Source organism: Egretta garzetta, unplaced genomic scaffold, assembly GCF_000687185.1.
Source record: "Egretta garzetta isolate BGI_Z169 unplaced genomic scaffold, ASM68718v1 scaffold70, whole genome shotgun sequence".
In the NCBI taxonomy this organism is placed as follows: domain Eukaryota; kingdom Metazoa; phylum Chordata; class Aves; order Pelecaniformes; family Ardeidae; genus Egretta; species Egretta garzetta.
The window spans coordinates 229,436-247,265 of NW_009258539.1; the positions used below are offsets into that span (position 1 = coordinate 229,436).

The following is a 17,830-nucleotide window of genomic DNA, read 5'->3' on the forward strand; positions in this document are numbered from 1 at the left end:
GTGTGTTACTAATCACCAGTTTTGAGGGGAACTCATTAGGGACATCACCAAGTGAAAAAGATTGGTGTTGCACCGCTTTGTGATGTTAAAAGTCAAAAAGTTCTCCACAGTAAAATGATAAAGCAATGCTTAAAGTAACAAGGCCTTGACATCTCCTTCCTAATGCCATATACTCTACCTACTGCGGGAATGATGCTTGCTCAGAGCGTATATTTTGGCTAGCAAAAATCCTGTGTGCTTTAACATTATTTATGTCTGTTTTTCTCCAGAGGTCTTTTTGGTCAGGATTGTGATTTATGTTGTTTTTATTCCAGCTACGCAGGAGATTCTTTGACGGATTACACTCTCAACAAACTCCAACTCGAGAAGAAGAATGACAGCTAAGAGACTTAAACCAGACGTCTCACCATCCTGGAAAGGAACTGGCTGCCAGTATTCGGAATTTTTTTAATACTCTACCTCCCTCTGCTGTTACCAGCGAGAAGTTCCTCGACAATGGGAAATCATGTACTTGCGGCTTCAATTTCCATGCTCTCGCTCCTGGCGATGATGGGAGACACGGACAGTAAAACAGACAGTTCCTTCATGATCGACTCCGACCCCAGCCGCTGCATGAGGCATCACTACGTCGACTCCATCAGCCACCCCCTGTACAAGTGTAGCTCAAAGGTAAGGGCTGCCCTCGCCCCTTTGCAGCAGGGTGCTGCGGCAGCAGAGCTGTTAAAATGAGCCATTTGGGGTGATTTTTCTCTGCGCAAATTTCTTGCTACCAAAATCCAGCTGTGGAGACATACAGATGTAGAGACATCTCTGTGTGTGCATCAGAACTGGGCCTGGAGAGAAAGGCTCTTGAGCCTCTTTTCACTTTCTCAAAAGGAAAACAACACCGTGATGGTAAAGCTAACACGCAGTGAATTATAGGGTTCAAAGGAGCATGTCGGGGTCTCAGCCACCAGCACCAAGGAGATGGGGTAGTTTAGAAGTTTAGATCATCCCAGTCACCCCCTCCTTCAAGTGAGTCTTTAATCCAGAGTATGTAAACTTACAACTTTTGAGGTCAAGTGCTGAGATAAAGAACCAAGCTCTAAAATGGTAATGAGAAGAGAATGTAAAAAACATTGCTATTTTTTTTTCCCCATTTAGTCTCTGGGCCTTTGTTTCCATGCAGAATGTCCATTGGATGTTTACTGTAGGGCTTAGGAACAGAAGGAAATTCAAGATTGCCTTTCATTTGAGATTTCAAGCCTGAAAAAATTTGTGCCAAAATGGTTTAGCGGCCTGCTCATGTAACCTACAGTCATTTATTTCACTGCATGGAGAAAAAGAATGGGGAGAAAAACTGGGAAAATCCTTGCTGGTCCCTTTCATCTTCCTAATTTGTTCCAGCTGAGTTAACCCAGTGTGTATTCAGATGTATGGTCTCTTTGGGCCATGCCTCTGTCCCACAGAAAGTGGCTTTGCCTTAAGCACCCACATCCCTGGGTTAACAGAAGGGAACAAGGGCCAGCACTGACACTTTTGCCAGCCCTGTGTTGGGTAAGAGAGCGATGGAAGGCGGGGGGAGGGGGGAGATCAGAGGCTTTTGCCCTACTGCTCTTGAGTTCAAACAGTAAAATTGCACATTATTTGTGATGCAGGAGAGATCTGTTGTTTTGCTCTTAGGCTAGAATAGACCTTCTTACCACCTGGGAAACATCCAGCATTAACATACAGAACTGCAGAGATGCATCTCTTGGTGCAATATTGATTTTATTGCAGTTGACTCCAGTGCAAGGCAAAGGTGAAAAGCGTGGGTGGAGTGGGTGTTTGTTACAGTCTGGCAGGGGGGTGCTAAGCAGTCCTCCCCTTACCTGGAAATTCGGATCACCTATTACACCTGAGAAGCCATAGCTACCATGATGGTTTGGTCCAGGAGAGAGATGCTCTACCCAGCTGGCCCTTGCTCTAGCCATGAGGCTGCTGCTCCCCCCTCCCAGACCCACAGCTCCACGCACTCCTGCCTGCCCCACGGTCAGCCTGTGCCTCACCCTTGGCCATGCTCTTCTTCCCTGCTTGGGGCATTGCTTCCTACACAGCCCAAGGAAGGAAGAAAGGAAAGAAAGAAGGATGGAAGGAAGGAAGGAAGGAAGGAAGGAAGGAAGGAAGGAAGGAAGGAAGGAAGGAAGGAAGGAAACCCAACGACAACTCAACTTCTTAACACCGCTAATGACAGAGAAAAGCAATGGGACCTTTAGGAGCAGGACTGGTGGAAATGAGAACGGACAGGGCATTGTAATGGAAAACATATTATTTCAAAACTGAGCTTTGAGAAAAAAGCTGTTGCTATAATAATTTGTAACTCTGACTGCAAAAATGTCAGTGACTTTTTTTTAAATTAAGCCTTTAATGAAAATCATGTTTGAAAATATTCCAAAATATTCCCAAATTCCACAACTGTTTCAAGAACAGTTTTTTAACAATACCACAAGTTGTATGGTCTTTCTCATGCAGTGGAAAATGAAAACAGTTTCCATATCAAGTGAAATAATTTTGACATTCCCTAGAAAACTTCTCCCTGTTTGTTAAATCAAGCTCTTTTTTTTTTTTTTTAAGGTCTCAGGGTTCTGAATCATCCTGCTAGACATATGGCTTCTGTTCTGGAGGTAGCATGGAAACACAGGCCAATATTAGACTTACTAATGAAAATTAGACACAATGTCTGTACCTATATATATTGTGATAAAACATAAACAAGTCAAAAAAAGGAAGGTTCTGCAGGATTAGCTGTAAGAACTGTGGTACCTCTTGTTTCCACTGAGTTTCCATCGTGAAGCTTGGACCAACAATTGATGTCAAGCAGAGACTTTTTTGGCATGATATACTGGTTCCACCGAGCCCTCCTTTTTCACTCCCTATGTTTTCCCTTTTAGTGCAGCATAAAATTACAGAAGTTAAAAATGGCTTCAGAGATGGCAAGATGTATTATGCTTGCTGTCCATCTTGGTTAGGAAAGGATTATGTCCGCAGTGCTTCTCTGTGGAGGCTGCCAATTGTACCCACATGGGAAGTAGTTTTGTTACATTTGGAAACATCCACCCAATATAATTTAATCATTAAAATCCCTCTTGCTTTTGACCTCAGGCAGATGTTGAAAGCAGGTTTCCAAAGCCTTCAGAAACACAGTCCATTATAGTAACAGCATGTATAAAAAAGACACCAAGGAGGAATGGAAGAAGGTCATTTGTTCCTGAAAAAGCGTTTTCCTTTGACTTCAAGGAAATGCTTCTGGCAGCTCATGGGGCAGTGCCTTTCCTGACCATATTGGATTCTGCGTGACCTCTGTCACAGGGACCCACTGGTCTTCCATGTGCCGGATCACCTTGCTGCTGCAACCAGAGCCCCCTAAATTACAATATTGGCTGTCACAAGTGCTTCCTCCAGATGTGCCAGAAGAGCGCTACCGCTGACAGCCTCGCACTAAAGAATCCAGCCCAGAGAGACACGGACCAGATGAAGAAAGATTTAGCAAATGTTTGAAGACGTTTGCTCTTGAGGTAGCTCAGGAGATTTTTCAGTAACGCCTGCTCGCAGCCAGGCCGCAGATACCATGTGAAAGTCTGCTCTCATTCATCTCAGCCCATCTGCTTTTGGGCCTCAGCTTGCTGCAGAAGAGGACTACAAACGCTGTTAATATCAAACCAGTTCACAACTTCTGAATTTCCAGAGCACAGCCCAAATGATCAGAGTCAAATATTGCCTCAGATTTAGGTTGCTCTCTTTTGTGGCCTTCCAGATACCTATGAGACCGCTGACGTTAAGTAAGAAAACATGGTTTTCCCTAGCTGCTCATGCCCGTGAGACCCCTCGCCGTTCCCACGTTGTAGCACACCGCGCTTCCGGATCCAGCATCGCAAGGTGACACGCACAGGCTCACATGTGCAGGGGACGAGGGAAGCCAAGGGGCACGCATATCGGGTTATAAAATACCCACACGTTTTTACTATATATACACCCACTGTATTACTGTGCTATGGCATCATAGCATTACTAATTATTTAGGCGATAATCTCTATTGTACTATAGTATACGATGCAATAAGCAGCTGGTGCAATTGATTAAATGGCAAAGCAAAGCGTTTAAAGTACATGCTATTTCCAGCTCATTTGCACACCTGCCAAAATCCACTGGTGCTGTTCTGGATTTATGAGGAGGAGGTTACATTTTGCTGAGGACTTCAGGTTAGCCCATAAGTCTAGAAAGCTATCAAAATGGGAAAGCTGAAATTTTTTTATCCTTCAGGTTTGACTTGATATCCATGGTGCTGTGCCATTTGTAAAAATTTACACTGTCATCCAAAAACAAGGCATAAAACCAACACTGTGTAATTTTACATTATATGAATACTGACTGTACCCTTATGAAAAACTAAGTAGCCAGCAAAATCTGAGATTAACATTAGAGTCCCCACCAAATAAAACATGTTTTTAAAGACAAGGCTTACCAAGCAATTATAAATGCAGTTGCCCATTGAAGAAATATTGACTGGTTTTGCATGAGAAAGCTCTCTGTTCATAAGAAATGTATTGAGACACAGATATTGGCACATCAGATAATTCTGCCCTATAATTACACTGCTGCACTGTAGTCCTTAATCCTGTTCCTCAGGGGTTGGTTGGTTTTTTTCCTGACATTTTTGAAAGTACCTGCAGATACAGAAGCAGATGCGCTTCATAAAAAATCCTTAGGGTAACGGTACCAGCAGTGACTCACAGTTCCGGCTCCAGAAGCATCAGCCACTAGAAGTCACCTGCACCACACAGCAATGTCACGTTTGGGCTGAAATCACAGCGTCATAGAAATGTTGGTTGGAAGGGATTCTGGAGGTCCTCTGAACCTCCCCAAAAGCAACCTGTGGCCGTTGCACATCCCCTGTTGCCACTCCTGAGGCGTATTTGGCTCCAGTGTCCTTGCAACTCCCCTTTGAGCAGCTGCCAGCTGCCATCAGATTGCTCTTCACCCTCCTCTTCAGCTGAATGCATGGGAATAGCCTGTGACAGCGCATGCTCACAGTCCAGTGACCTGGTCCAAGTGGGGGACCTAAAGAGAGCTGTCAAGATGCAGGGAAGGAAAATTTTTTAAATGTCCCAATCTTTTGTCTTTCCTTGAAGCTCTTCACCAGCTGCTTGCCTGTCACTATGGGAAGTGAGTTTTGTTTAGCAGGAACAAAAGTGGATCTTTACACTAAAGACACTGGTATCAAGGAGCTTGACATAGCTGATACATCTAAAGCCAGGGTGTGGCTCAACAGTATGCTGAAATTCTCTTCCCACCACATTACTACTAACAGCTAAAGTGAATTTGCTTATGAGTAGGCAGCATCACAGTAAAGGGACCATAAATTTATGCTACAAATCATGAAGAATGGTGAATTTATTGGAGAGACACAAGAACCCATCTTTTAATCAAACTGAGGTACAAGACTGTACCAACCCCGATCATCAGCTCATGAAGACATCTTCCTTGTGATCTCTCTGTGTTGACTGAAGTGTACTTCTTAATATTTTAATACATTTCCAAGGAAACCATTTAGCATGGAATTACTCTTGGAAGAGGCATTTTCATGCACTGTACGAAGTATGTTCTTTATGGATGACCAGTGCTTTTCCCATGGACACAGGCAGAGCTGGCATTTCCTACTTTATACCAGGAATATTCTGTCTTGTCTTTCTCTCTCATCTTTCCTCACGATTCTGACTAAAGACAAAACATTTGACATACCTGCTTGCAAGACTTGGAGATTTGCAGCCAATTGAACATGTGTAGTGAAAGAAGCTTAGAAGTGTTTAATATTGTAAAATACTTGCTGCCATATCCATAGTTATCCTTTTAGATTGTCTGGAAAAAAACATGAGATATGGGTAGCATGGTTAAAATGTAATTTTCTTCCTTGGTTATAGGCTAGACTTATGACTGTTTTATTGCTTACTTTCTCACCTCTGTCATATTTTGAACTTGTTGGGGTGATAAAACAAATTGATTTTGAAGCTTGTGTTGGTTAATGAGAAATAGCTGATCTGGACTTAAATAATATTTCATTCCCCATGAAGGTGGAAGAGTTTGTTGAAACTTATTCAACACTTTATCCCGTTATCAAGGCAATAGCAGCTGTTTCATGGTTTCCTGAGCTTTAGAAGATCCTTTCCATATTTTCTGTAGAGCTTAGGAGACTTTACCCATCTCTTCTGCTCAACAAGGGGCTGTTGGGAAGGGAAGTAGGTGATGCCCTGGGGGCTCTGCTTCCTTAGTGCCTCTCACTGTGCAAGGTTCCTTCCTCTGATCACAGCTCAGTCGGTGAATTCAGGAGGAGAAGAACCATGGAGCCCGCACTGCCTGTGGAAAATCTCAGTAGTGAACCCTCATGTTTGGCAATGAGATAATCTTGTTTACATTTTCACTGCCTTACACTGTACAATGCTTTTTATACAGGTACATCTGATGCAATTATATATATATACACACACATATAATTGCAAATACATAGTCAAGGTGATCTTTGTAAAAGAAGCTAGAAGCTTACTTCTTTAGAAGCAATAAACTAAGCATCTTCCTTACATTTCTACTTTATATGTTTATATATCTAAGCCTGAGACCAGTTCTGCTGGTCACCAGTATACACTCAAACCATTGGAAAGTATCCAACCAAAGTACTGGTCTGGCTGGTGATTTGAGGGCTCAGCTGCCATAAATCTGGGGTCAGCAAGTCACAGTTGCAGTCACTGTGCCTGGAAAGCAGGGCTGGATGTGATCATTTGGAGCCCTGAGGGCAGCTTTCAGAAAACCAGGCCCCATAGCCCTTATCGGTGTCGGTGCCTGGGACTCCCAGAGGAGACTCCCTTCCCCTCCAGCCCCCATTACTGCCTCCGTTCTCCCAGACACAGCTCGGGGGCAATGCACTGTGTGGGGCTGGGTGCCCTCGTCGAGGTGGGGAGAGGCAGTAAGTGAAGAAAGACCAGCCAGACTGGAAGGAGGTACGCATCTGCTGGTGTTAGCTGCATGCTGGCAGCCATGGGGGGCACATTTCCTAAACCCGTCTCTCGTCCTTTGCAGATGGTGCTGCTGGCTCGCTGCGAAGGGCGCTGCAGCCAGACGTCACGCTCGGAGCCGATGGTTTCTTTCAGCACCGTCCTGAAGCAGCCTTTCCGCTCCACCTGCCACTGCTGCCGGCCCCAGACCTCCAAGCTGAAGGCCATGCGGTTGCGATGCTCGGGGGGCATGCGGCTCACTGCCACCTACCGCTACATCCTCTCCTGCCACTGCGAGGAGTGCAACTCCTAGGGATGTACCTGCCACAGCAGAGGGGGGACCGGGATGCTGCTACTGGGGGAAGGCTCCCAAGAAGTCACCCGAGGTGAGGCCGGCGCTCCCAGCGTGCAACTGCAGTGAGGACAGGACTAACCAGGCTGGATGGGATCTGAGAGCTAAAGCGTAAAATACCCTGGGGCCCTTGAGGGGCTGGTACCAACGCATGGGCTGTGACAAAGGCGAAAGCATGAGGACTTGTTTTTAAGAAGCCTTTCTTTTTTCTGAAAGGATATTTTTGTGAGTTTCTTCTTTTTCAGGCTCAGCTCAGACTACAGAGAGGTGCTTTTACTTTAGGTAGGGGCAGCAGGGGAAAAGAGGAAGGTCAGCTGGATGACAGCACTGCACTCTGGAAGCTGGCGTTCGGACAGAGGATGGCCATCAGTTCCCACATACAATCTCTTAACCTACCAATTTATTCTCAGTCTCACGGTTATATTGGCCTTCAGAACAAACTCTGTTGTTGGCAAGGGTTATCTGTTACTGATCTAGCAGCCAAGTGCTGGGTAACTTTAACTGTGGTTTAGCAGAAATTACAAATAAATCATTGAAAAGTGAACTGGATATGAAATGTCGTGCTGGGATTGCCCAGCCCTAGCCTGCTGAAATGTTTATTTGCAGTGTGCAGCATCAGAGTTCAGTGACTAAGCGACTCTGGAGAAGCGAAAGGTCATGAGACTCATTATTCCCCTCTAAAAGCCTGGAAAAGTGACACATCACATCTGTCACTAAAGCCATTATTCAAACACTAAAAACTAATCAAAGATTAAAATGACATGTACTAAATGGAGTCTTTTCTTAACTTGGGTAGACCTGTTGGTGTACAGAGCCAGAGCCACCAAAGCAATGACCAGAGCCACCAAACCAATGACCAAACCTAAGACTTATTTTTGTCTATAGCTCTTAAGCCACGGAGCACCATTTTGCCTTTTAAAGGCAGGCGATCCCAGACACAGGGGAATCACACTGACATGCCCATAGGAAGTTCGAGGCAGAGTTTGAGTCCCAGCATTATCCAGTGGAGCACTAAGACTGTGTTTCAATTTACCTAATGATCTGCTACTTGGGGTCCTGGTTGACTCACCATCTGGCTTGGCGGGTGCTTGGGGAATGGTGCAGCTCTTGGCTGGTCCATAAGCTCACGCATCATTTGTGGGCACACAGGGCTGCAGGAGGCTGTGGCAGGGTTAGCACGAGCCCAGACCTCACCTGTAGGTGAAGCTGTCCCACAGCCAGGCCATCAGAGCTGCGGGGTCCTGCAGAACAGGGGTAGCCAGCGCTTCTCAGTAAGGAGCAATTGAGGCCATGAGCTGCTTTCCCCTGTAGGACCATTGCAGAAATAAATGCCTCAAGGAGCTGAATGAAATGCAGTGATTGATAGGGTGAAAGGATCTCAAAATAGCAAAGCATCCCAAGTTTTGGAATGGTATTTGCAGAGAAACTCTGTCACACCTCCATTAACATGAGGTTTTAGGAAGGTTCATTCATAGTCTCTCATGACTGCAAGAAAACAACATAATGTATTACAGTTCTTATCTCTTTAAACATCAGCATATCCAGTCAGTCAGCAATATGTCTGTGATGTTCACATAAACCCAGTTAAGCCAATTTTTTGAGAGAAGTCATGAAGATGTTGAGAGCATCTTTGCTGTGTAAGGATTCACGGTCAGTGCACTTCCTACCCCTCAGTAGCATCCGCGTGCATGGTCCCACAGTTATTCTCTGGGACAGACTGGAGCAGCAATGTCTGGCAGGGCCCCATGGTAAGGAGGGGGAAGTCCTACCCAAGCCCAGTGTTTGGTCCATCTATTCAACGCCATCCAGTCTGTCTGCAGCAAATGCCATACGCAGCAACTTGAGGATGCACACTGGTGTTGCAGGGGATCCCCAAGGGTCTGCCAGGGAGGGCGGTCATCCTGTGGTCTACATAGGAGTTATACTGTGGCTGCTCAGGCAAAGCCAAATTCCTTCGCCCCTGCCTCCTCATGATGAATATGCATGGAATGTGAAGGCAGGCAGGTGACAGACACTGACCTTGCAAGCCAAATCCTGGAGGAGGGTGGCAGTCAGTAGTGGAAAGCAATGGGGGACAGGTACACCCGCAGACGCCAGTTAGAGAGGTTTGTGATACATGGGAAGGACCATCTCTGTCTTCTGGAGGTGACTTGGAGACGGCCGGTTTTCAACAACACAGAGCTGTGGGCAAGCAAAAGGGTGAATCAAACTGTCAGAAGCTGAGGGGCTCAGATTAAAATGTCAAAACCGGGAGTCATGAGCCCCAGTGAGTTCATTAGACACCATGCGTTTTTTCAGTGCTGTCAGTCATTCTTTTCACATCTGATGCCTGGTCTCAACATCAAAGGGCGAGCGAAGGGAGCGTGAGCTGGGCATTATCACCAGACTACTTTATATGAAAGATCATATGTGCGCCCCTTTTCCACTCTCTTTCAACCTCCAGCATCTAAAAATCCCATTAACCAAAAAAGCACCACCCCCTACTGTTAATTATATATAGAAAATTCCAGTCCTTATCCAAAACATCAGCAATACTTTTGATAACCAAGTAACTATACTGCAAAATATGCGTGACCTCTAAGCGTGGGTATAGAGCCTGCTGCACACAGGCATTGCTATGCCGTTATCTAAGGAATGGAGAATGTTTGAAGGGTAACTGCTATAGCCAGCGTTACCTCCCCCCGGGTCATGCTGCCACTGGCCTCCTTTGCTGGTGCAAAATGGGATGCCGAGGGGTTGTGACACAAAATTCGGGTGACGATTTGTGGTGCTTCTGCATGGCTGCAAGTGGCTCTGCTGGCCGGGGTGGGACGTGGCAGAGTGGCGTGGCCCCGATCACAGCCCTCTGGTAAGGAGAAAGGAGGGATTTGAGCACAGACCATGCCTGAGCTGATTTAGGAAAAAAGAGAATATTTATAGTGAGAGAAGAGCTTGGCTGGTATTTATTCCCACATCCCCCCGCTATCACAGTGCCAGAGCTATAATTGCTCAAATCGGTCTCACAGAAGATATTCGTGTTTCAACAAAACCTTTTTTTTTCCCTCCCTCTCACACCCCACATTCCTTCCACTTTTGCTTGGTTCCTCTAATGCAATCATCGCCTTGTGACCGCAAAGGCTGTTGCCAGGCGTAAATGTTGAGGTGAATTCAACATTACCTAATTTAACTGTTAGGCTGAATAAATGCACAGAAGGAATATAACAGAAAATATGAATGACAAGACAAAACATACCTGTAAATAGCTAGAACTGAATATTAAACAATGAATCAAACTTTCAAATTCTCCTCTTGGCTTTGTCAGGCAATCTTCTTATTAAGATTTAAGAAAAGGAGGAGCTATTCCTCAAAACCAAATTCCCTGAAGTCACTTATAAATCTCTATTTCGATACTTTTTATCAGTGTTTTAGGCAACTAAGTGCTGAATGAAGCACCCAGGTGCTACTTGTTAAAATTCAGGAGGTGTATTGAAGCAAAAGAAAATGAGGGTTCAGGTAGAAACTACAAGATGTGGCTCATGGTGAAAAGAGTCTAAATGGCACTTGGAGATTAAATGGCTTCCTGATTTCTTAGCCTGACATCACTCTGGGCACTTAGGCTTTGTGTTTTAAGCCAGACTACCATGTACATGCTGCTTAAACTTGAACAACAGAGAGGGCAATATCTAGTTGTCCAGATAATGTTAAGGGGCTTTTTCTTTGCTAAAGCATCCTCTCACTGGGACTCAAATCTCCCTGTGCCTCACCCTTCAAGCACCACCTTCCCTCACAGACAGGCTGGCTCAGGTGTGACCATCCTGTGGCTTGCTCAAGATGAGATGTGATACAGACCTTCAACTGTCACCACCCTATGCCTGCTTTTCTTTTGATGAAGTTTCTGAATTCAGTTTGGCTTACTTTTGAAAGCCACCTTCCCCAGCAGTGGTGGTGTTACATTTCGGTTGGAGGGATTGCACTCATGGAGACCAGAGGGAAACACTAGACCCTTGCTGGTACCCTTTGCTTGTAAGAAAAGCCTTAAAATGCCAAAGCATTTTGTGCCTATCAGAAATAATCTGAGATTTGCCACCGTGACCTAGCAAATTTGAATTATTCTGTTCCCAGTTTCAGAGGGTCTATTAAGCACTTAAGGCTGCACAGATATAAAACCGGTTTGCTGGTTCAAGCCTCATATGAATCATAAACCTGAAGAACTCACTGCTTTCTTGGGGATGTTGCCACTGACTTTCCTTACACCTCACCTTGCCCTCTGAACTTGGAGGACTTCTACCAGACAAGATCCTGAGCCTGGCTGGCTCCCACCAGCCTTTATCAGGGCTTTGGTAAAGTACTGGCAGAGTGCTTGTGGCAATAACGGAGAGAAGTTGTTCACTGGCATCCACGGTACACCCCGGGGTGTGCTGGGCCTTCACGCGAGCCTTACAGGAGACCTATTTGCCAAGTCCTTGCAGATCTACCATGAAAACCTGAAGCTCAGGCAGGACTGTGTAGATTGCAGCCAGAATATTTTTGAGAAGGAAGAGAAAAATAAAAGAACAGAGGTTGCTGTCTCGTAGGAATAGCCCAATGCTCTGCTGCTCTGTGTGTCTAATCTCAGTTTTCAGGACCCGATATGGGAAGATAGATGCCACTGAGCTCCCTTCTGTGGGCAAGTGGTTTTTCAGTGCCCGGTCCTACATGTTTAAAGGCAGGGGTTTCTTACTGAATTTGTGAAACGGAAGTAAGCCCTCTAGGAAACAGGGGCCTGCTTAGCAATGATTTTTTCCTCTGACTTGGGCCATAAGTATTTTTGAAAAATCCAAATGCTATTAAGAAAGTCAGTGTAAGGGGGGGTGGGGGTGGGGAGGAGGATGTGTCTTACTTTCTTTGACTCTGTAGTTATATAAAATACAAGGGCTGTGGAAAAAGAAAAAAAGATAGATTGCTTTATAGCTAACAGGTATTGAAACAGACAATCTTACAGAAGTGCAGCAGGCTGTGTTGGGATGTAGCAGCCCAGTAAGTTGGCTGTGTTGCACATGTACAAATAAGCTGGTTGGAAATCCAAATGATGAGTCTACCCCTTTTATTTTGCAAGCAAGGGGTCACAATCTTTATCTATGATTCAAAAGAGAGAGGACAGGTAATCACTAGTCTGCAAACTATGTTAGGAAGCAGGCTAATGCACTGAAAATGGTTCTTGGTGGGTTTATGATACGAAGAGACGCTTTCTGTACATCAAGATACAAAAGATCAGAGTACACTAATGAAAATAAGTAATCTTGTTTGGCTTGCGCCAAGAATGCATATTGCAAAATGCTTTGTTGTGATTTTTAAATTTTTTTTATTTTTAATAGACCATTTGGGAGTGGTCTAGCAATCAAAAACCACGTATGAAAAGACAAAAGGACATCTATCATTTGTCTGAGTCAGAATTAATTCTTCCTTTAGATGCTAACCAACAGTACATGTCATGAAAATGAAATATTAAAATGAGTTAATCACATTCCAAAGTAATCTACATATATAAATCTGATATTTTTTCTAGGAAGAATTAAAGAGCAAATCCTGACTTAGTTTCATTTGGATGCACAATTGCTATTCCAAGCTCTACCTGGATCTCAAGACTTCATAATTTTCCATTCTTTTGCAGCTTTCCAAATACAAAAACTAAAGCAGGTTAGCACTGATGTTGTGTGGTGCAGAAAATCACTGTATAAGAAAGAGGATTAATCTGGGGAGCAGCAGTAAGTGCTGTGCCAGGATTTATCTCCCCAGCTCCCCACCCTAAGTGCTAGAGACTTTGCCTTGTTGGGTCTAGTTTTGCCTCCAAAATGGTTGATGGTCTGGAGGAGAGGTGGAAGGTCCTTTCCCCTGAAAGCCATCAATCCCCAACTCTGTAACAGAGGGGGGTCAAACCCCCTGTTTGAGTGGAGGAAGGTCTGGAATCAGTCTCTACTGTCTTGGGTGAGCATGTTTTCCCACAGGAGCTGTGTAAAAGTGAGGTGGTAAAAGCACCAAAGCAGTTGTTGTTAAATGCAGTCCAGTCTGAGTAAGTTAAGCACGCTGTCAGCATGGGCAGACAAATTAAGCTCCTCTTTGGACCTGAGTTTTCTGTATGCCAAATGACTTTACGCAGATGCAAGTTTCCAGGTAGTCCATGTAAGAAAGGCAGAGATAACCACTGCCGGTCACAGAGGCTTCTGTCTGAAACTCTGAGGCCAAAAATATCCCGAGGAGGTGTCTGAGTATATTAGAAATTAGATTTGCAGAATTCACACAAATAGTATTGAAAATACATTGAAATTATTTCAAATACTGAAACAATGTGCTTATTGCCTGCTTTGCTCTTGGAAAATGAAATAAATACACTTTGCAGAAGTCAAACATTCACGAGGGCAATCAGCCCCATAGCTTTATTAAGGAGCAGTTGGGTACTATGAAAAGTAATAACTCTTGATCTTTTTGTTATATTCTTGTGTATGTGCATATATATATGTACATATACGCACAAAACAAGGCTCTATTTCACAGATGTGTCTCTTCAATCTCGCAGCCTTCTACCACTCCCTGAGAGCCTGGTAGCTGGAGAGGAGCAAAGGCCTCTCCTAGACCCCTTCCACTGCTCTTGGAAAGCAGCTATGTTTCACCACTGTTTGCAAGGTGGACAAAATGTAGCAAGCGGGTGGCCTGAATCACTCATCATTCTCCTGAAGTGAGACATCACAGGAGGTGTCCAAATCCACCTAAGTCCCTCAGCTGATGGCTCAGATACAGCTCCCTGGGATCACATCAGAGGTCACTTGTTGGAGCCAAATAAATATTCCAGACATAAAGTTCTGTTGCTCCTTGTATAAAAGGGATCAGGGTGATGCCACATGAAGCTGCATGTCTACATTTACTCTTTTCATCTGTGCTTTTTCTGGGTCTCTTATTTTTTAAATTGCAGATCTCCCCAACTCTTGTTTTGATCCCTTCAGAGTATTGAGAAAGAGATTAGTGGCACTTTAACAACATTGTTGTATGGTGTTTACAAATTGTGCCATTCTTCATCTCTGGAATTGTATTTTACAATGTAGTTCTTTTCTACAGACTGTAACTGTGAGAAAATACATCAGAAGATGAAATGCAGCAGAGGATGCTTGGGGGAACTAAGGCACCATATTCTACCCTTTGATGAAATGACAGTAAGGGATTTTCTTTAGCTAAAAAGATCCCATAATTAATACTTAATTGAATAACTACATGAATTTCAAGTGAGATTTTTCAAAGGTGCTCAGTATGGACTTAACTCCACTCCCATTCACACTGAAGGAGAGCGATCGGTCGCTTCAGTGAGAACAAACCTGCAAAGCCTCCTGCCTGAGGGTGATGGGGGAGGCGAGGAGGGAAGAGAGGGGGAAGGACCCAGTTTCATGATGCACTTGCTCAGGGTATGAGCAGCCCTCGGCATCAGATGTTCACAAGTCTGCTGCCCTTAACTGAGGAAAATGCCGTTATGTGCATTTACCTTTTCTTCATCGCTTTCCCCTGCCCTGCTCCTCCTCACACATCCAGCAGATGGAAACAATCGTGCTGCTGGGATCCCACTGCTAACGTCAGACACATCTCTTTGTCACGTACAGAGCTGGTCCAAATGCTCCCAGTAACTGGGAATGGGATGCTGGAAGAAGAAACCTGTGACCTCCTGCAGCAAGACTGCCCAGACTTTAAACCGATTCTAATTTGATATGAGCAGTATATGTTCAAATATTACCACTCCGGGGACTAGAGTTACTACTGCCTCACATACTTCATTCCCTTTGAAGTGCAAGAGAGTCCCTACACTGGGACAACCCATCCCCATGCTTCCTAATTTCTCCCATGTTGTTTTATTGTTTATGTTTGCTGCTGCCTTTAAGGCAATGAGGAGCCAGTAGCCCACCTCTCTTTCTCCATACTCTCCAATTTGGAAACAGCCTTGTGGGCGGGGTAAATATATGCATCCTCCTCCTCTATTCTGAAGACTCCTTTCCTCTTTTGCACCATGTTTCTTAGACTGAATGATGTGCTAATTTTGGCTTTTAACCTGCAGGCACCATAGAGTCCGAGGCACTGGGGCTATTTGTTTTGTGACCTGGTGTTAGAAAATCACTAATGACTGCTTTGCGGTAATTTCCCTTAAACTGTAATGATAGATACAGGGGTATGGGTATGTGTACAGATATGGGAACGGGTATGAGTATGCATGTGCACACACACACACAGACAGGGAGGGTGAGACTATGTTTACTCTAGGATGGGAAAAGCTATGGTTTCTAGCCTTGATAACCACAGCTTTGTGGGAAATGATTTATATTAGACTTTCAACAACATATAAAAGGGAAACATACAGAGACACACTAAAATCTACTTTTATATGTTCATAAACACACTTTTATGCATTTAAACCTCAGTAGTGCCATCACTGTCAGGCAAAATAACTGCATGGATAACCTTGAATGCAATAAAATACAAGGTGATAAATACCACACAATGCTAGGTCAGCAGCACACCTGGCTGCAACGGAAGCAAAAGGCATTACTGACTGCTCCTACATTTTGCTGAGTAACCTGCACTTTTCCCTGGAGGTGGAGCACGGCATGAGGCTCCGGTATGAAGAAAGCCCTGTGGATCCCTCCTACCTTCCCAGGAGAGAGCTGGGGCTGGGGCTGAGCCTTTCTCGCTGCTCCTGGGAAGAGCTGCACTGCAGTTCCCGCTGGGCATGGCTGACTTGGCCCAGCCCTGCGAGGAGGGAGCCGGGAAAGCAGAGCTAGTGTCCTCATTTTCACAGCTCAGGTTAATAGCCAGGCTCCTCACAAGCTGAAAAATGGTTTCTTTCAAAAGCTGTTTGAAGGTGACTTTTGTCCTGTGTGCACGGTGGTGACCAGTGCCTATGGGACATAAGGCTGCCAGGGGCCCCTGCCTCGGCTAGGCTACCATACCAGGGCTGGAGGTGTTGTGTGCACCTGGATACCATTGCAGCCCGAGCATGGTATCAGAGACTCTTTGTGTAGGTCCACAGAGCCTGGGAAGCTCCCTTCGGGTCCGCCTCACACTCCAGTCTAAAAGGATCCCATGGACCTTCAGCTCCAGGATGAGACACAGCACAGCCCAGGCACACGGGACAGCAGGTGCGTCTGGCACATGTCGCTGCAAGGCTGCAGAGGGCTGTGTTGAGTTGTGGGATGGGGAGAGCTGTGTGGAGGCTGTGGGACTGGGAGGAGGGCCAGTGCACAAGCAAAGTGCGGTGGACAACATGAAGAAGCAGGCTTCTGCGCAATTTTTCTACTCAGGAAGGGAAATATGGCAGGCTTGCATCTACTGCAAAGTGCATCATTCTCAGTTCTTCCCATCCCTTCTGTGAGGTCTGGCAGGCTGGGGAATGGGCAGAAATAAGTGGAAGAAAGCTTTGTGCTATCAGCAAACTCCTAATCAGTGGACTGCAATTAAGTCACCTGTGGGGGCTTGCAATTTTGCCTAACAAAGCCAGGCTTGCAAAAGCTGTGTTCATTTCACACTGTAAAGGTGTTATACCAGGCACGACAAACAGGGTCTGTGTCGGCTCAGGAGGATGAAGAATCTGGGTGTCCTGGAGAGCACCAGGGAATAGCTCTAGACAGCAGAAGGGGACAGGTATGGTCCTTAAACCTGCAAGACATGAAAAGGCAAAATCGCAGCACTCCACTTTTCTTATTACACCTGAAGCTGCCAGTAATATCACACCATACTCATGGAAGAGCCTGACATAACCCCAGATCTTGCCCACCAAATCTTTACACTCCCAGGCCTCCTGGGGTGAACAGATGTTTAGGACAAAAAACTTTTAAAAAAGCAACTTTATGCTGAAGTTGTCAAGCTGGCCACTGTTGTAAGGGATAATAAGAAAAGTTTTTATAAATACTTTAACAGCAAAAAGTGAGCCAGGGAGAACCTCCATCCTCTAGTGGATGCAAGGGGGAACATTGCCACTAAGGATGAGGAAAAGGCTGAGATACTTAACACCTTCTTTGCCTCAGTCTTTAATGACCCGACGAGTTCTCCCCAGGGTATTCAGCCCCCCCCCAAGCTGGAAGACGGGGATGGTGAGTGGAATAAACACCACATAATCCAGGAGGAAGCAGTCTTCAACCTGCTATGCCACCTGGACATCCACAAGTCTATGGGGCTGGATGGGATCCACCTGAGAGTGCTGAAGGAGCTGGCAAAGGAGCTTGCCAAGCCACTGTCCATCATTTATCAGCAGTCCTGATTAACAAGGGAGGTCCCAGATAACTGGAGGCTTGCCAATGCAATGTCTATCTACAAGAAGGGCTGGAAGGAAGATTTGGGGGACTGTAGGCCTGTCAGCCTGACCTCAGTACTAGGGAAGGTTATGGAGTGATTCATCCTGAGTGTGCTCAGCAGGCACATGGAGGACAATCAGGGGATCAGACCCAGCCAACATGGGTTCATGAAAGGCAGGTCCTGCCTGACCAACCTG

The 17,830-nt window shown here is 45.3% G+C and overlaps 1 protein-coding gene across 1 annotated transcript; it reads left to right on the forward strand.

The window, feature by feature from the left end:
* The first annotated feature begins 456 nt into the window (after positions 1-456).
* Positions 457-7,314, forward strand: LOC104132918 (norrin cystine knot growth factor NDP). The gene is made up of 2 exons (XM_035902036.1): positions 457-669; positions 7,087-7,314. The coding sequence occupies exons 1-2, from the start codon at positions 496-498 to the stop codon at positions 7,312-7,314; spliced, it is 402 nt and encodes a 133-aa protein (XP_035757929.1). The 5' UTR covers positions 457-495.
* The last annotated feature ends 10,516 nt before the right edge of the window (positions 7,315-17,830 follow it).